Genomic DNA, 19,254 nt, shown 5'->3' with positions numbered 1-19,254 from the left:
CTAGGAACACACTAAAGCAGGGCTGTGTTCCAGCTATGGCAGTGATTTTACATGGTGTTTCAAGAAAAAATTATTTCATTGGTTTGTGCCAATTCCTCTCTGTAGAGCAGAAATAGTACACTTTGTTCTCTACCAATGGTCTCTAAGAGTGTAAGTCCTACAAAGACCATGTCCCTGTTTACCAGGTTCCTACAAAAACAGAAGTGTGAGTCTGTATATGGTCATACTATTTAGGAGTATGACTTCTTTGCTACCTATTTTCTCAATTCTTTCTTTAGGGCACAAGTTCCTCAGGGCAAGAACTGTCGTTTACTATGTGCAAGAACAAGAGTAAGCACAGCAGGATCCCACTCTTCACAGTGGCCTTTACCAGTGAACATCTTTTCTGACAAACTCACACCAACTGCCTTCCTGAAATCGGATACCAGTGATCCATGTTTCTGAGGCTGCCTGAACTCAATTTAATTGTTGACTCCATAGAACAATGATAAAGTAGAACACAATGTTATATTCTCCAGGTAAAACGTAAGAATTGCCAAATGTTACAGATGCTATAAGCAAGGATAAATATTTTACTTTAACAGTTTTGGACTTTAAAACTAAAGTTACTCTAGAAGTTATTGGTAAGGAAAGAGTACCTGCAAACTTAATGGTAGTTCGTGGATTCTCGTGGCCAACGTGCGAATCTCTCGGTCAGACAAAATGCCTGACTGGTCCGTATCAACCTCATCAAAGATCTGAGAAATGTTCAGTGGCTGGACTGCACTCATAAGATAGTAGAAATATGAAAAAGCAAACTGCATATCTTCCGAGTGCCGCACTTTGTGAAATGATGTCTTGTCAAACTCCTCAGGAAACCTATAGAAGAATGTAAGCTAATTTAGTACTGAAGTTCCTTAAGGTAAAATATTCCTTACCTAAAACCAAATTGTCATCTAGAATTTTAATAGGTCCTCAAAAGTCTCTTTATTTTAGCACAACTATCACGTTGCAATAAATTCCCCATTTCCTTTTTCAAAATATAATTTTAATGAGTAGCCATCAACACACTGGAAATAGCTGTAGTAAAGCATCAACAGAAAGGTAGAATTACCTACAGCTTTTGCTTTATTCCAAAGACATACTCACATATCCTGTAGCTCTTGCATAACAGTGCGGTCAATCATGTGAGGCATATGAGCAGGGACTTTCCGAGATGTAAATCCAAATTTGCTGTTTAAAAGCTTATTTACATATCGAAGGGAATCAGCAAATGTATCTTTCAGCTGCCTTCCAAAATGTTTACCATCAGTAAAGTATGACATTTGTTTGAGTAATGACTCTTCTTCCTAAACAGCAGGACAGGCATAAATCAAGGTTACATTACTGAAAAAGACTGAAAACATGAAAAACATAGGAAAAATTACTTTTCAGCCAACTCTTTCCAATATCTGAAAATGGGAAGAGAAGTTTTGAGTATTTTTCTTCATATTTCTTAGTTCTCTCTTTAGAAAGCAAAGATAAAAGGTAACCTTTTCCTTAGAATTTTTATGCTTTAAGGAAAAGGAGTCTATAAAAAAACTTTAATATTTGTGTTCTGACACCTCACACACACAGTGAAGTCCCTGTCTACTATCAGATTTATTTGTAATATTGCCTTTTCTTTGATGATTATTCATCCATATGTGATGAACTAAAATCCTATGAATAGAAAAATTCTCATACAAAATCCAATCTCAGATCAACAGAAAGAGGTAGTCTTTTAAAAACATAGTCCCTTTTCTATTTGGAGTAGTGCAAAGCAGTTGCTACCAACTGAAGCAGTCTCTTATGTTCTCTTCTAGAGGTTTTCAAAACTGCCAGTTTTTGGCTGGAAGCAGAGGAAGCTTCCTACACGTTTTCTTGACACAGTCTGGATATCCAGCTTTGTTCACAGACTTTCAATTTAACTTTTAGAACCCAAATATCATTATATATATATTTTTACCTATTTTTTTAAAAAAACTGGATCCATATTTGCATAAATGCAATCAAAACAAAATTTAAGCTTTCTGTTGTAGTGCTATATATGTCTGAACAATAGCATTGTGCCAATATATAATGAATAAAAACTGAATCTGACAAAAAAAGGCATCAGTAGAAAGAGAACAGAATGGCTATTCAGCTTTTACCACCTAGCTACGAGAGCCCCAGATCATAAATTTTATGTGAAAAGTCAAAAGGAGCTTTCAAAAAAAAAATCTCAGTATTTGCCTCAAAGGCAAGACACATTCCAAATTTATGGATCATGTTAACAGTATTCCACAAATGCAGAAAGATGTAACTATTCCAAGAAGCGATGACATTAAGATACTCACATCAAGAAGGTCCTGGAAATACTTCTTTTTCTCCCATGGCAAAAAGCCTTGGTAGCTTCCAGCATAAGATTGTAATTTTCTTCCCACTAGCCCCTCCCTTACGTTTGTATCCACCTGCACACGCCCTTTTCCTCCTTCCATTCCTTGTGCATCTTCTCCAGTATCTAAATTCCCAGTATGTTTTGATTTCTGGGTTTCTCTTAATATGAGTGCATTCAATACTTTTTCTCGAGTTTCATTTTTACTTCCCATGGTCTGGGGGGGAAGTGTGGATTTAGGCTTTACTTTATGAATAGGTTTATTTGTGTCCATTGTCACAACAGTCCCCTTTGTTCCTATAAGCCTTGAGGGAACTTCTTCATTTGCTTTTATTTTTATTTTGCTATCATTTACACCATAAGGCTTCTGCCAGCTGGTATGGTTCTTCTGATCTTCTGAATGATTATGCACGCTCTTCTTTTCCAGGCCTATAATACTCTTTACTGTGGTTAAGAATTGGAAAGATCTCAGGAGAGCAGCCTTGGATAGGTTAAATCCTTTCTGAGTGATATCACCGTTTAGTAGTTTTAAGTCCAGGTTCTGCAGTGCTAGCTGAACATCTTCAGGAAGGAGAGACACGTTTACTGATGGTATTATCACCTCTTCATGCAAAGTGTCTTTTGTGCCATTTCGGCGTCTCCTGACTCTTGGAAAGCGTTTTTCTTCAGGAATATCCTCAAATATCATTTCAGCTTCTGGTATTGAAGTTATAGTTTTAAAATCATAGCTGGATTTTTGCATGGAAGTTGTGTTCAGTTTTGGTTCCTCTCTAGTATCAGCTTCAACAGCTACCTGCATTTTAAACTCTTCATCATTTTTATTTAGAAATGTAAGGTTGAAATAGATCACAGTTGCATTCATGCCACTATGCATTATGAGGTGGATAGTCTTCCATTTGTTAGCAACTGAAGCATGTCGGATAATTGGATTATCACTATATGAACCCTCAATTCCTTTCTTGGCTATTTCACTGAAGCTGAAGTAGGGCAGACATTCACCTTTGGGAATAATATAGTAGGTCTGATTAAGCTGAAGTGTCACCTTGTACATCTCTTCAAAGTGATCTGGAACAAAACCCAAGAAATAAAACAAACTGCTGTCAATTTGCAGTGTGACACTTATCTTTTAATCTTTTTTTAATTGTAATATGCCCAGCTAGATTCACTATATTAGCAGGCAGACAGCTTTGTGAAAGAACACTTACTGTAGCTTCCAGTTCTTGTCACCTATCTTAAATAATGAATGACTACAACATACTCAGATATATAAAGCCACCAGACTTTATATTCAGCAGTAATTCTAAAAGCCAGCATAATTTATCACTCTTTCAGTCTCTACTTGAAGAGCTTAAGTGGCTTATCATTGCACATCTCAAAATTATGTATCAGTCATAAGTAACATGCCCATACTACATTTTTGCCACATTTTAGTAGATGTTACAATGGTTGGATGTCACGACAAGGCTTCACCTTTATTTGAAACTTCCAAAATCAGATAGGCTGAATTGAACTTCTCCCTCCTACAGCAGAATACATTTGCCTGAGCTGAGATGCAGGGGAGCCTCTACTGTTCCAAACAGGCCAAATTCTTCCATTTCTGTTCCCCTGCTTATACCAGACAGCACTCTCAATCACTTCATTCACTCCTGCTAGTCTTTCACATCAAAATAAACTCTCAGACGACTTCACAGGTGACTGAAAGTAGCCTTTGGAAAGAGCCCAGAGCCAGTCTTGCTATCAGCATCAGAGAGGTTCTTTAAATTTCTTAACCACTACAAGCATCATCAAGTCAGCTGCCCTTATTCGAGTAAAGACTGTTTGCATAGCTGAAATATAATTTCTCCATTTAAAACGAAGGCCTCTTGGAGCACAGAGTTTGATGCTTGCTGCTCTGTAAAGTATCAAGCACCCCACCCATGTTTGGTCAAGAACAGTTTTATTAAATAAAGCAGCATATAACATTGATTTGGGTTTTGAGTAGTGACTACAAGAAGCATCTGACTTTTCTTCTTCTGTTGCTAGCAGCTCTTTTCCATGACTGTACTGGGCATCTTAGCCCAATCTGAGAGTAATGATGAACGAAAAAGATCAGGCAATTCAAGAGAATTCCTACAGAAAGTTTATCAGCGATGTATTTTACATACCCTGGCCACAGTCACCAGCATCAAATCCACAGGAGAGGACATTGCAGGCCTGATCACAGAATTTGTCTGCTAGCCAGGAATTAGCACAGCCTTGGTTACAGTATGAAACACCACTTATTCCTGCACCAAACTGCCATGGTGGTCCATTTCCAATACCTCCAACTGCACCTCCACCAGCAACATAGCGACTACCCCCACTGTTACCTACAGGGAGACAAAACAAAAAAACCTCAGTCATCTGAAATCCTGATTTCTGAGGAAAGCCACATTTTAAGCCACAGTTAAAGCTAGACTGAAGAGCTGACAATCTGATTTATCACTGGTGAAATTAAAGTGGGGCAAATGTTAACCAGACCTCTGTGAGTTATTGTAAAATCTATAGTGTGCACAATCTCACTGTGGAAGTTGAGGAACCGACTTAAAATTGCAACAAGAACTCCAACATATTTTGTCTTAACTTCAGAAAGGCAGGCAGAAGACTGATTTACTAGTTTTTGTGCTTGCAGTCTTGACTTTACAGTCCCATAGAGCGGTGTCACTTCCTCAATCCAGAAGCACCACTTCATTTTCCTGCCCTGCAGTCCTGAAAATTTGATGTAGAAACTAATGGTGCAGCTTCAGTCCTGTTACTATTTGAATTTCAAAAACCTTCATTTCAGCTAGTCAAATTTGGTACCCAAAGATCTTCCTATGCCCTACTATTTGCTGTCATTTTCCATAGAAATTTGTAGTTGGCAAGAAATAAGTTTTTCATCTGTAAGCTAACTTTTTAATTATTATCAAAGGAGGCAAATTTTGTAGTACAGAATGACAAATTGCAGAATTATTCTTATAAGAAAAAAACCCACCACAGTTCACTTCTTCTACCTTTAACATTGCTGTCTTACCAATGCAATCACCTCCATCCCAATCACATGCTGAGTTATTACAGGCTTTATCACAGTAACCATCTTTAATCCATGAGCCAGGACATCCCTCAGCACAGTTTGGCACAGGCCAAGTCAAGTAAACCTGGAACAACATTACAGTCTGAGACAAGGACTGGCAAATAGAAGTCAACTGAGCTTGTTTCTTGGAATCAGAGACTTAAAATAATGCTTCCCTGAGTATAGAGCCTTAAGTATTCACAAAGCTTTACAAAGAGCATGTAAACCTTATCACCTGTGAAGTAAATGTTATCCCTTTCAAACAGAAGAAAGAACTGAAGAATTACCAAGGCCATACAGCAAGGCAGCAATGGCCAGAAATAGAAAGCAGGACTTCCCAAATCTACTTCTGCAAACCATATTCCAATCAAAATTAATATTTTATCAGATAAGAAAGGGGAACAAACTCTGAAATAGCTCTGCAGTTCACTTGTTCTCCTGACTCAAAATGTTTCTTCATTACTAACCAGTCATGAGATAAGCAGCACGTGTTGAACATAATCTCTGAAGCATCTGATCCTCTACGGTTTAAATAATTCTGAGAATTGCCAAGATAAAAAAAAGCATGTGGGTGTGTGTATTTTCAACTGGGGAGGCATTAAAAACCACAAACATTTTCCTCTAGGCCTTAGTGCTTCAAGACTTTAGCAGCACATTTCCTACTGAAACACTTGCTGATAGGTCATCACAAGCAACATTGTACCTAAGCTAATTTTATCATCATAACTGGGAAGAATAACTGAAGAACAATACAGATACAGTAACAATATGATTTTGCAATTATATGCCTAGGTCCTTAAAACAACTAAAAGCCCCCTAACATCCTCAAGTACTGAAACAGTAATTTTAGGGGAGCTTCAACTAATTTTTCACAACCCTTCTGTGTGTGTGCACAAGCGTGCACATCTGCCTGCATGAACTTGTTTAACTCAGTGGTCTCTAGTGTCTTGTGTACTTAATTGCTTTAAATATAAATACAAATCTTAATTTTTTTCCTCCATGTCACTCTTGGATAAAAACTCTGCTGGCAACCAGAATCTTGATGCATGACTATTGCTAATGTTTCCTCAGCTTGCTTTCCTTGCTTAACCCCAGTTGTTGATAACAGGTCTGCTGAAAGACTGAATTACTTGATGTTCATGAACATGCAACAATATATCTTTTAGTAAATAATTATATATATGATTATATATAGACTGGGCAAAGATATGATGGGTGTCTGGAACAGAGGTAATTAATGGTAAATTTAAATATTAGACCAGTTTTAATGTCATACGACCTCAGTGTTCTCATGAAAGAATTGATTCTGGTTTGTTTTGAGTATTTCCCACAAAACAAAAAGAATTTAAAAGGAAGGGAAGACTGACAGCTGTCAAACACCACATCAGTCTTACCAATGCTCCAACAGAAAGTAGGAGAATTACAGAACGACACTGAAACTAAAGCATGAAGCTTGACGGAGGAACGATTATACTGCCAGAAACCTGCGGGTGAATATGAAAAAAAAGTAGTTCTGCAACTCAAACATCAACACAGCAAAATACATACAAAAATAACAGAGCCCTCCCCACCTCGCACCTTTGCTAAGAATTGTCTACTTAAGAATAGTGAACCTTTAGAGGTAAAAGGGGGAGCAGGAAGTGAAGGGAAATCTTGTATTTGTTCTGCCTTTCGAAGTAGTATTTCTTTGATTTTTATTATATATTAGCATAAAAAAGTTTTACATCTACTTCTGGTAAAAAAATCCTTTCATAATGGCTTACCTTTTGACCTTTAGAGTGACTGTAAAAATCATCAGGCCAAACATCCTTCCCAAACATAACATCATCATTGAGATAGATAAACTTCTGGGAGAGGCCACTGATACGATGAATGTGACTTTCAATAGCTGGTGAACTGAAGGTAGGCAAGTGACTCACATTCTGAAATATTTCCTAAAACAAAAGAGCCCCAACAACCCAAAACAGTTTCAGAAGGCAAAAATAAATAAAAAAACCCCTCAAACCAGGTCAGGCACACCAGATATATTTGATACTTATCTACTAAAAGGAATTTTTATTAAGAACAAGGAGAGATATGAAAGGCAAAGAAAAGTGAAAATATTTAGCAAAAAAGAAAAACTTTGCTATCTCATTTCTCCCACACAAAACCATTTTCAAGTCTGCTGCTTAACTAAGAAACTGCACCTGGTTCAATGCAAAGACACGAACTCCTCTTTCACTAGGTACCGGATCAGGCCCAGCGTACACATATTTATACTTCTCATGCAGTACAGGCTGCACAAAACTTCAAGCAAGCTGAACCTGTTCCGGTACTCAAAAAGTCAGGATTCCTCCATCTCTTTCAAGTAACTTCACAAGCAGAGAGAACAGAAGTTGAATCAGTATCTTGTTACCACTTAGGTTGCTCAGGGCTCCTATGGCATGTCCAGATACCAAAATTACTCCCAAATTCATAATAAGAGGCTACTGGAGTATTTTTGTTTCACTTATTCAGGAAGCTTGAAGGATTCCCTTTCTCTCTTTAAATAAGATTTTTAGAATGCATAGCTACTTTTTTTGCAGCCATCTTCTTAGCTCCAGTAATTGTAATCCACCCTGTCTCAACACAAGTTTATTAGGTTATTACTGGTCCTGAGAGAGCGTTTATGGATTCAGATTACATCTTCTTCTCCACAGGGCTTTTATAAACATACTTTATATGGAAATTAGACATAGGTATATGTTAGCTGAAGCTTCAGTATTTGGAAAAGGGGACTAAATGAAGGCTTGATATTTTCAGTTATCTGCTTAGCCAAAATACAAAGACATAATGGGGTTTAATAAAACCATGGATGAGACAGGGAAGAGGTGGTCACTTCTACCCTCCAAATAAATGCAGCCTTTAGCTGAAAGGGGATAACTGCATTTCAAAATAAACACAGAATCTTTACTAGTGGTTCTTTCGTGCTGATATTTTTGTTTGTTTGGGATTTTCGGTGGGGGTTTTTTGTTTGACACTTCTTTGTTTGGGCTTTACCTGATGTGTCACTATGGTTATCCGAGGATTATCCAGGTTAAGCCAGGAAGGAATCTGCCCATTAGTGACAATGAAAATATGCCGTACCCAAGGGGCGTGCCTCTCTATTGATCGTAATGAATATCTCAGCTCTTCATTATCTTCAAAACGGCTGGCAGAAATATCTTCATCCTGTTTAGACTATAAAAAGAAATAAACCTTTCTTAGATTTTAAATAGAACATTCAAGTTCTGATCCAGCTAGGTAACAACAATGTGCTTTAGCATACGGGTGCAGAAGCATTTAAGGACTTAGACATTCAAAAATAGAAAGTACATTGATCAAGTACCATTCTTCTAAGGGATCATATTCTTCTGAATTATCAAGGTGAACAATACAATCTTCTGACATCAGTGGCTGACCACCTGGTATCATTAGGATGTCTGCTGACCACGTGGCGGGATGACAGTGCCTTCAGTGATCCTGGCTTTTGAAGAAAGAACCCCAGAAAAAAACCACATCCTCTAGTTTTCCTAGATTATTAGTCTCAATTATTTCCTGATCTTGACCAAAGGTCAAGTTGCATTTCAAATCAGTAACATCACCTTTCAGAAATCCAGTTTTAAGAGGCTGGGGCCTTCCAAGTACATTGCATCATAAACCGTATATAAATGTCACCTAATATAGATACACTGGAAGTGTCATGGTGTACCAGCTCTTCAATTATCTTGTACTCTTTTATTTTAAAGAATTTAAGCAGGAGAAAATCAACAAAACTTACCTTAATACTCACTATCAAATAGATTCCAAATGTTTTTGTTAAAAAGACAACATTTTAATTAGAAATTCATCAGGTAAGTAACAAAATCAGGTTACATAACACTGCAACTTATGTTTCTTCCCATTTATGAGAACTTAATGGCATCTTCTAAAAACAAGGCTGCCTAAAAGGAACATTTCTAAAAGACTTACGCCCAACTGGAACAGGAAACTCAAGAAAAATTTGAACATTTAACAATTACCCTTTTCACTGCAGATTCTACACACCGTAAATGTCATAATCTTTTCTAATATGTACAGTAACACAGCTTACACATTCTCAAAAACATAACAACTGAAAACATTTCATAACACCATCATCCACTGACTAAGTGCCCATTTACAAAGTAATGTGTAATTTCAACATGGGGAAGTATGAAGTTTGAGTTCAGGGTTTGTATTAACAAGGAAAAATTCCCCAAAAGCCAGGTTCACAGGATACAAAGACAGACTGAAAGCTTTACTGCAATGGGCACATTTACTTTACCCACCCCACTTGACATTTACTGTAAAATTAAATTCCAGCAGGAGAAAAAAAAAACCCCAAGATTTCGGAAGATCTTATCTCAAAACAGACACCTTGTTATTGTACTTCCTGTTGCTAAACCAAACATCCTTGCTTGTATCAAAAGTATTCAAAGTAAACCTCCTTTCCTTTAGACATTTCAGGTCTTCAAATTTTTTGGAAGAGAAGTAATTCACATTTGCTCAGCACATATGATACTGCAAAGCAAAAAATGCCTAAGAAACATATCGGGAAGGGGATAATCATGTTTGTTAATAGAACCCTCTGTCTCCCCCGCACAAGACGCCTGCTTATCTGCCAGTCAGTATCAGTTAAGCCTTTTGGGACTTGACTGCACACAACTTTATCAGAACATGTGCAGAGGGCAAAATTTTTCACTTAGTGGAGAACATGAAAATGAAAATTAAATGTCACACTGTTTGATCCTTCTTCCTCGATTTCAGAATTTGACAGTGTTCTTGTGATGTTTTCTTACAACATAATAAATACTGGATTCTTAACACTTCCAAGCTTCTGGAAGAAATCCTATGTTCCTTGTCATTGACTAGTTAGCCTCTACTTGCAGTTTTTCAATAGTGCAACCTCTACATGCCGTAACAGAATTTACCTACCTGACTGACAGAGCTGAGGTCCCACAGTAAATAAGCAGGATTAAGCATCAGTTCTTTTCCATCTATAGTCATGTTCTTCTTTGCTTGCTTGCTCAGTTCTTGGAAACCCTTAGGGTTATTCAGTTGCAAGAGAGCCACGCTGGCTTCTGAATAGAGCTGCAACTATACAAGCAGAGAAAAAAATTTCTAGCATGCACCCACAGCAGCACTCTTCCTTTGCCAATTTCATCTTTTTGTTGTATTTTTCTTACCAGAGTTACTAATAAGAACGACTGGTAAACACTCTTTTTAAAGAACTACAATTTTGTAAGAACACAAAAAGGGGTAGTAAAATGGGAAATGAAAAACATTTAAAGATACAGAATATTTCTAGATGCTTAATTCTCACTTTCCAAAGAAAATGTCTCTTTACACAATGAACCAGCAACAGTAAAGCTGCCCATGTTATAAATATTTCTGGAATAAGTGAACAGTACGTCCCCATCCATTCCCTCCCACCTCCAATAACAAAATTCTTATTTTACTACAACTTAATTATATGACTGAAAGAATCATACTTTTTTTTCCATCTTGATCAAGCAATGCTCTTCTCGGAAAATTAAGATCACCAATTCATCATTGCCGTCAGAAGCGTGAAATTTTCAGAATGGTTTACAGATCAACCTACAGCTCAGAAATCTGAGATACAAAGGGCTCCAGAACTAATCCACATGGTTCTCCAAGTCCTTAATGATGGTTGCCAATATGCTGTTAAGGTCATTTCTTAGTTGTGGACTGTTTGATCTGTTTGCTGTTTTTATCTCTTGCCACTAGTCTGTATATCAGGTTTCATAATGCAGAGGGTAAGAAGGGGCTTGTACTACACATAACCTTTCTAACAGCTAGCATAGCTTACAAATTACAGGGCACCAAAACATTTCACTAGAAATATAGCATTTTATTGGGTTATGCTGTGCTTAGTGTATGAAGTAGTATGAGCAGACACAAGCTAAAAGCTGAACTGCACTTTGATTCTCCAAGTGCATGCATTCAACAGTCAGATTGAGAATAAATGCAGTTAATCATTAACAATATTTATTAAATGCTATGCTTAATTTTTTTCCTTCATGCAACATAAGACAAATAAGCATGTCTACCAAATTTTCTGTTGCATAAGATCTGTAAATGCAATTCATAAGTTAAGAAAATTTGAATACTGTCATGTTCGACAACAGCAAAACCATCACAGTTTATTTCATACACCCTTAAGCGGTTTTTTTTCTTTATTTTTCATTAAATCTGACACTTTCTGCTCATTTTAAAACACCACTTGTCCCAGAGTTAGCACCCCTTTGCTTAGCAAGACCAGCTGTCCCACTTGTGACATTTCAAAGCTGTTGATGCTTTGACTCATATGCTATTTGAGATCTTTCAATCTGACTTATGAGGCCTGCCATTAGAAAAATCTGATAAATCTCAGACCTTCCAGGGAATCATCTGAACCTATGGGTGGAAAGGATGGCTTCAGTAGCTAAATGGCTGAGGTATAGTTACGGACTGCAGCTAGCAACCTCCAAAAATATCGATATTGAAATGCTACAGATTGCAAAGCTGCCATCAGTGGGTATGTGCTTTATTTAGGAATACAACAGTGTCACATAGTCCCTTAGAATCTGTCATTTAAGACATACATATAACAAACCAAAAATATTACCATTCTAGAGCTTTGAAAGCATTTAAGAACATTTAGTTTCTCTTTAACTTGTTTACACCAAACTCAGAACAGGTACCTGTACTACAGATTCCTAACTAGATTTATTAGAAACCCCTTTCCTTTCCCCCCACTAACACAGCATACATGCTGTTAGGTTTTTAAATATGTAACAGTTGAAGCACAAACAAGAAGTAGTGGAAAAATGTGCTCCACTACTCAGCATCAGAGTTAAGATAACCTCTGCACTGAATAGATTAGTTTTATTACATCAATGTTCTTTCCACCAATACCTTTTTTTAAGAAGCACGTTTTTTCACATGCAGAGCTATCAATAAAGTTAAATTTCAATTAAGTTATCTGGTGACATAACTAACTAGATTCTAATAAATTGTAAGCTCTGCTCTGAGCATTTTGTTGCTGCTATATTCAAAATGGAATTCCATCCTGACAGATTTTCTAAGTTCTCACAGGTATAAACCTCCCCTCAGTGGGGACACATGCAATTGCCCATTCCCTTGAAATATTATCTTCTAGACAACATCTTCATCCTGACAAAACAGGTCAGCAGATCCAAAGGCATTGTGAAAATAGAACAGAAAAGCAGGTAGACGCACAGAGTCAGTGTGATCAGGCGAGCCTCTGCTTCTAACACAAGCAGGCTGAAAAGACACCATGCAGGCACACTCTCAGACCACCACTGTGCACATTTATATCATGCACTTGAAAATGAGACAGGAAAACTGCATTCTCCCCACCAGGCAACTTTAAATGCAGGTTCTCCTTTGGAGCCAGCATGTCTGGCAATGCTTAGACTTACTAGACTAGGAAGCAGGCTGGACATGCTAAGCCATCCCACACAGAAGTAAACACTTTCATTTCTGTGTTCTCAAGGTAAAAGGCCTCAAGAGCAGATTTTTTTCTGATGTGGGACTTGGACTCAACCAGTCCTACACTCCCGTAAGGATACTGGGAAAACTCATATGCTGACACAGCAAGGGAAGGGCGGGGCGGGGGGGGGGGCCGTGTTGTGTTAAAGAGTTACAAAAAGATTTACAAATATGAAATACTGTTATCTTTACAAATTTAACAAGTTCCCTTTATAATATAACTTTGTAGGAAGGTCATATCAGAGTAAAAACCAATGCAATGCCTTAAGGGTTTGTTTTTTTTTCCTACAAAGCTTACTTATTACATCTTTGTGAACACAAAACACCAACTCCTGAAGCCACCTGTCTGTTCCATCAACACTGACAAAAGCAGCAGCAAGAACTGCAGACCCCCCACCCTCAAGACAGTGAGGGCAGCAAATAACCAGCATCACTGTGCCTGCAGGTTCCTATGGGGAATTTCTTCCATTAGTAAGACAAGGTCATTAAGACACATTACAGCCCTTACGTTTTCAACATAACTTGTCCATATGTGTATACGTGCATGCATGCAGCTTAAAGAGGAAACAATATTTTGCAAAGGAAGGAGGTCTGCAAGCTCTCAGGAATTCACCTTTCTCCAAACATTTTCACTCCTGTATGCTATTTCAGTGAAAAAGTGTTAGCATGATAGCCTCAAAAAAAACAAAATCAAATTGCCCTTTCAATCCTTCCCTTATCAGTCTACATCACTACCTAGATTTTAGGTGACAAGCGTCTCTTTTAGGCTGAACAATAATAGTTTTATTTAGAAATGTAGGTAAGGGGAGAAAGGAAAAGTGAAAAAATTCAGTTGTTCTTCACGTGTAGGTACAATATAACACCTTTACAGCCTTTAAAGAAATATGGCTTAGCAGTAGACAGCTGTACAACCAGAGTAACACCTCCATCTAGTGGCTTACTAATGCACTGTTAAGAAACTGTGGAAAATAAAGATTAGCCAAATATCATTTTCAACCACATCTGTCATAACACACACAATGTAGAACAACAAATGTTATCAGCAGACACACCGCTGCATACCTTTTATCTGGAAATAAACTGCCATATCATTACATTACAGTGCAGGCCATAAGTACGAAGTTCAGTAGACCGTAACATACATAATTCACCTTGAAAATTGATTAATTATATGTTAAATTGTCACAATTTAACCCCCTCTAGTTCAGCTCAGCTGTTTTTCTCAGAGATTTTTAGATGAAGAAACACCTGGCCCAGATGTCCAAGCAATTTTTGGTACTCTTTGGATTCAGAAGTGATTTCAATCAAACTAAAGCAGTCCAATTAAAATAGCATTATCAACATTCAACACAAATGCACCAACAGCTACACTCCTCCCTTTCTCACCTTTCTTCCCTTCTAATAGCAGCACTGTTGATTTTTTTTTTTATCATTTCTTTACTTCCAGCATTGCACTACGAAACAGCCACTTACAAGCATGCAGAAACCCATTAAGCATCAGGAGGCAGCTACAAGAGACAAGTCTAGCCTACACTCAGGCGCAGCTTTCTTCCTCTCCACTGGGCATCTCACACCACTTCACAGACCTTAACATTTCAGAAATGGTAACAGCAGGGGAATTGCTGCAAATTTCAGTGGAAATTGTAAACAACCATCATTTCTTCGACATAACTGTAGCATTAACCTAGCATCTCTCTCTTTGGTAAGGAGAAAACCACACTTCATTACGTTTACCATAACTGCTGACCTACAACATCCACTGAATGAAGAACTGATTCTGAGCTAGGATCTCAGTAAAGGCTTCTATAGAAACAACCTCATCCACACTACATATGTAAAAATTTTTATCCTTGCAAATAAAACATTTCTTATATTTATATACATTATTCTGACAAAGGAACACCAAGTGTTAATGACACAGGCACCAGAACTCAAAAAAAAAAAAAGGTGTAGGGTACTATGGATAAAAGAACTGATTTAAGTCAAAATCATTTTGGAAAAAGCATAAAGCGACATCTGCAAAAGGACAGGGAATGAAATTACAAATACTGTTTGAGGGGCAACATTCTTCAGAGCTATGTTACCATGAGAGCTTACATCTGATGTTCAGCCAGAGAACAAACATTGCCTAGGATGCTGCTCCAATGTGGTTCCCAGAGGTAGAAGCAGACAGATTTCTTTTCCACCAAATCATCTCTGGACTGATAGAGGCAGTATTATTTCAGATACCAATTTGGTAATTAATGAGAACGTTACAGAAGAGCTGCTCCTAGAAAATAACCCTAGGTCAGGAAAACAAACTGATTTTAAATTGAAACAGAAAAAAATAATTAAGGAACATCTTGTTACTAAGTTTCTTGAATGCTAAAGGGCAAGTTTAACAAATGAGAAGAGATGGTAAATCAAAGGTATTCTGAGCTCTTCAGTTCCATTAAGTCAAGTGTGTTAAAACTACCAGCAATCTGTAGCTTAAGCTGTGGCAAGGAACTAGAAAAGGCTCCAAACCCAAACGGATGAACCTGCACTTAAAGAAGATTCTTTAGATGGCTTAAAGTCAGGAAGCATTTAACTAACAATGTTCATTAAGCAAACTTGAAATGAAGAACCTAGCATCTCAGGCAGCAAAACTGAAGTGCCATCTCCTGTTGGATAATGATCTCATTTCTCTACAGCAGACAACATTTCTTTAAAGTGATTAAAAAAATACCCATAGTGCATAAAAAAAAGCAGGGACTGGCAGACTGGCCATATGAACATCCACTGCTGTTTAACAAATGTGCCACTAAGAAAGAGAAGGAAGGATGCCTTGGCCACACCAAAGCACATCTGATATCACTCACCCAAACTAGCGACAGATTCACAATACCAAGAGACAGGTTTTATGAACAGCACCAATACACAGCAGTGGAAGGATGCATGGGAGGTTACGTAGAAACAGGGGCAGCAGTGCTTGCATTAAGCATAGTCTAGCACACAGCAAGTCTCTGACGGTCTGCCAGCCTTGGGTTAGTGATGTACTATGTATTTTTCACTGTGTAAAAAGTTCTGGTGATGCCCCATTTAAAATGCTGTACAAAATTCCAGTCAATCATGTGGAAGGCAGACAAATCCACAATGGAAGTGGCAGGGAAGGGCTGTCAGAAGGACAGGAGGAATAGAGAGCCAAAGCTGTGGGATGAACACTGCCTGATTAACGCGGTAAAACAAAGGCTGGGAAAAGCCATGGCCACTCTCTATGAATACACTAGATATGTAAACAAAGGCAAAAGAAAAGATAGCTATTTAAGCTTAAATAATTTTAAGAGCTCTATAAAAGTTCTTTAACAGTGTGTAGGAAGAGAGGTATAAATGTATTTATTTCAGAAGGTTTCTACCACTAGTGAGCCTCTAAGCCTGCTAACACAAGCTGAGACAAGAAAGGAGAAATTCCGCTTGCATTAAGTTGGAGTGTGACCAGCCTATGAAAGGGGTTACACAATATCGTTCTGCAATAGCAGAATACATGATTTGTTAACACAGCCTGCCAAAAAAAAGACATGGAGAGGAAGTCATGCTCATTTGAGCACCAAGAACAAGCCGTAAAGTGAATTAGCACATTCTACAAATGGGCATCAGACTAATGAAGACAGATTACCTATAGATTGACATCACTTTATCCCTGCTAAGTCATCCTCCTCCACAAACTCCCTGGCCTCAGCCCCTTTCACACAAGCAATCACATCTCTCTCCAATACATAAGCAATTACTTTCACAAACTTTTGAAACTTAAGTTACGTATCTGTCAAACTTGGCTGTAACTGGAAAAGGTGTCCAAATGGCAGGGGAGAATAGAAGGCACAAAATGTTAACAGATGGCAGTCACACAAGTTGTGGTCTAAGGTTGCCTTGCAGGTGGGTAAGTTGAAGTGCAACTTGCTCAAGACCATACAGAGTATTTGGCAGAGAGAAATACAGCATTCAGCTGTGAAACAATCCAGTGCTGTTACTATTAAGATTATTCTTCTAAAAGCAAAGAGGGAAGAAAAAAGCTAAGAAGCTACATAAACACAATTATGTCACATTAAACAAGCCAGTGACAGAGTATACTTCAGCAAGACAACAGCCTATCGCAAACAGCTGAGAGCAACTGATAAGGTTGGTACTTTTTAATCAGTTGCAGGCTAGCAAAACTAATGCCTAATAACTTGCAGTCACAGAATGGACAATTGGTCTCTTGAAGGCAACTATTTGAGTCACTATTTACTACTCTTTACAACTCAAGAAATCAGACTCACACAGTAAAACAGATGACTATCAGAAACATCCTGTCTCCTGGGTGGGTGAGATCCCATATGTGAACCATTCCAAAAAAATAATACAACTAAGCTAGTCTCTCCTCCAGACCCTTACCAGTTTTACTTTAGAGGCCAGGCTCTCCGGTAGTTTTGTTCGTAGCTGATTTGTTTCTTTGAATGTAGCTGGAAATCCACTAAGGAAGGCCAAGTCTTGCATTAATACTAAACCTGGAACTTCTTTGTCTGTAGTCTAAAAACAAAAGTATAAAGACTTTTTTAAACTTAGAGTAATTCACATTTATCTATCAATCCTTCATCAGGTGACAGATTTAATAGTGTGTATTTTGTCACTTAACCCAAACTTCAAAACTGAAATACGGGTTATTTAAAAAGCTTTCACTTCTTACTACATGTGAGTTATGTAAAGAGAATAGCACATAAACACTTTCTAAAAATGTACAGAAAAGTTTAACATTTTAAAAGTACATACCAGGTAACCCCTCCATACTATCTGTTTGCTGTTGTCTTTTAACATTCCAGAATGGGCAGCTTCAACTAGAATACATAAAATGCATTGCAAATCAAAAGCTGAAAGTCACTTCTTTCCTACAGTCTAGTAACTAAGATATACTTTTGCAAATTAAAAAGATTTGGATATTTATGGTGTGAAGAGTTGTCTTTATAACTGGTAAATAATTCTTGGTGGTAAAATCAACACCAGCGGTTGGGCTAGTGAGTGGTAGTGGTCAGGCACTACATATTAAACGAAGTAAGAAGCCCATACCCGCTCTAAGATCCTACTTATATATGCTGAACACATGGATAATTTTGTTTTAAAGTATGCAATCCTTTGAGCAAGGGCAGAACTTATTGCACAATATTCAAACTAGACTTTACAGCAATTAAAAGAGGATTTCTAAAACTAATCTTCCTCAGTCTAAACCTCAGTCTTCTGAGATCATCAGTGCAACACAGATAATCAGATATCAAACCTGTTTTGCAATAGTCTTTTAAAGCATGAAACTCTAATCATCTGTAATCAGTTGTCTGGGAGGTAGGCAAACAGTATCATTAATGTCATCATTTAGAGAAGCAGACTGAGGGCAAGAGGTGCTGAATGACTTGCTAAAGTCAAACAGAAAATTACTGGCAGAGTCAGTATTGGAGAAAAAAAACCCCACAACTCATTCACAGCAGCTTACTAAAAATCTTCCTCTAGAAAACTGGCTGGAATCTGACAAATAGGTTCTTACCATCCTTAGGGCTCTCAAAAACAATTACTGTCACATTGGTAGAAGGATTTTTTGGTTTTGCTACAAAGAACATATTGTTAGCAGCTTGTAAAGCAGGATGAATGGACAGCAGGTCCTTCAGTGTGACATTGGTAGGCAGTGCAGGATCCAGGACAAGCATTGGCACTTTGATGCAGTGTGTCAGCAAACACTCCAGTTGCTTCTCACTATGGCAAAATACCAGAAGTATATTTTAACACTAGTAGAAAATTTAAGACAAAAATCAATCTTAGATCCAATGAGAGATGATTTTGTAAAATCTGATCAATTATTTCTAACATCTGCTGGGGCAGGGGGAAATTACTAAAAGCATGTTTATTTTGCTGCAGAAGGCGAATATCTGACTGTTACAGTTTAGTTCGTTCCCATAACTGTTTTTTCCAAAGTTTCCAAGATTACAGATTTTACTCACAGAGGGGACCTTATAAAGATCTCTAAATAGCTGAATGACCAAGCCAAATGAAGAACAGGACAAACCAGGCCTTGCTGCTTCCTGGCAGCAGAGGCACAACAGTCTTGGCCCCTCCACAGACTATTACTTGCAGTGCCATGTATACAAACAGCAGATGAAAGCAATGCTGAAAAAATTTTCATGCTTTTGAATTATAAAACTCCAGGCACATATGCATTAAAAATCCACACTTGGAATTAGAACTATACCTAACCAGGGACAAGGATATGCTTTCTGAACTTTGAAATTGTCACATTATA

At 37.7% G+C, this 19,254-nt stretch overlaps 1 protein-coding gene across 6 annotated transcripts in view; it reads right to left on the bottom strand.

Moving 5' to 3' along the window:
* Positions 1 to 19,254, bottom strand: part of GNPTAB (N-acetylglucosamine-1-phosphate transferase subunits alpha and beta) — a 45,635-nt gene that overhangs the window by 12,750 nt on the left and 13,631 nt on the right. For all 6 annotated transcript variants that reach the window (XM_074825945.1, XM_074825944.1, XM_074825949.1 and 3 more), the window contains 11 exons: positions 18,505 to 18,710; positions 17,742 to 17,806; positions 17,367 to 17,501; positions 10,398 to 10,559; positions 8,463 to 8,642; positions 7,208 to 7,378; positions 5,406 to 5,529; positions 4,519 to 4,722; positions 2,337 to 3,439; positions 1,129 to 1,328; positions 639 to 858 (listed from right to left, as the gene is read on the bottom strand). In XM_074825945.1, the coding sequence (XP_074682046.1) occupies positions 639 to 858; positions 1,129 to 1,328; positions 2,337 to 3,439; positions 4,519 to 4,722; positions 5,406 to 5,529; positions 7,208 to 7,378; positions 8,463 to 8,642; positions 10,398 to 10,559; positions 17,367 to 17,501; positions 17,742 to 17,806; positions 18,505 to 18,710 (2,770 nt within the window). The remainder of the gene's footprint in view (positions 1 to 638; positions 859 to 1,128; positions 1,329 to 2,336; positions 3,440 to 4,518; positions 4,723 to 5,405; positions 5,530 to 7,207; positions 7,379 to 8,462; positions 8,643 to 10,397; positions 10,560 to 17,366; positions 17,502 to 17,741; positions 17,807 to 18,504; positions 18,711 to 19,254) is intronic.

Source organism: Strix aluco, chromosome 5 (genome assembly GCF_031877795.1).
Source record: "Strix aluco isolate bStrAlu1 chromosome 5, bStrAlu1.hap1, whole genome shotgun sequence".
Lineage (NCBI taxonomy): Eukaryota > Metazoa > Chordata > Aves > Strigiformes > Strigidae > Strix > Strix aluco.
This window is presented reverse-complemented; position numbering and strand designations above follow the sequence as displayed.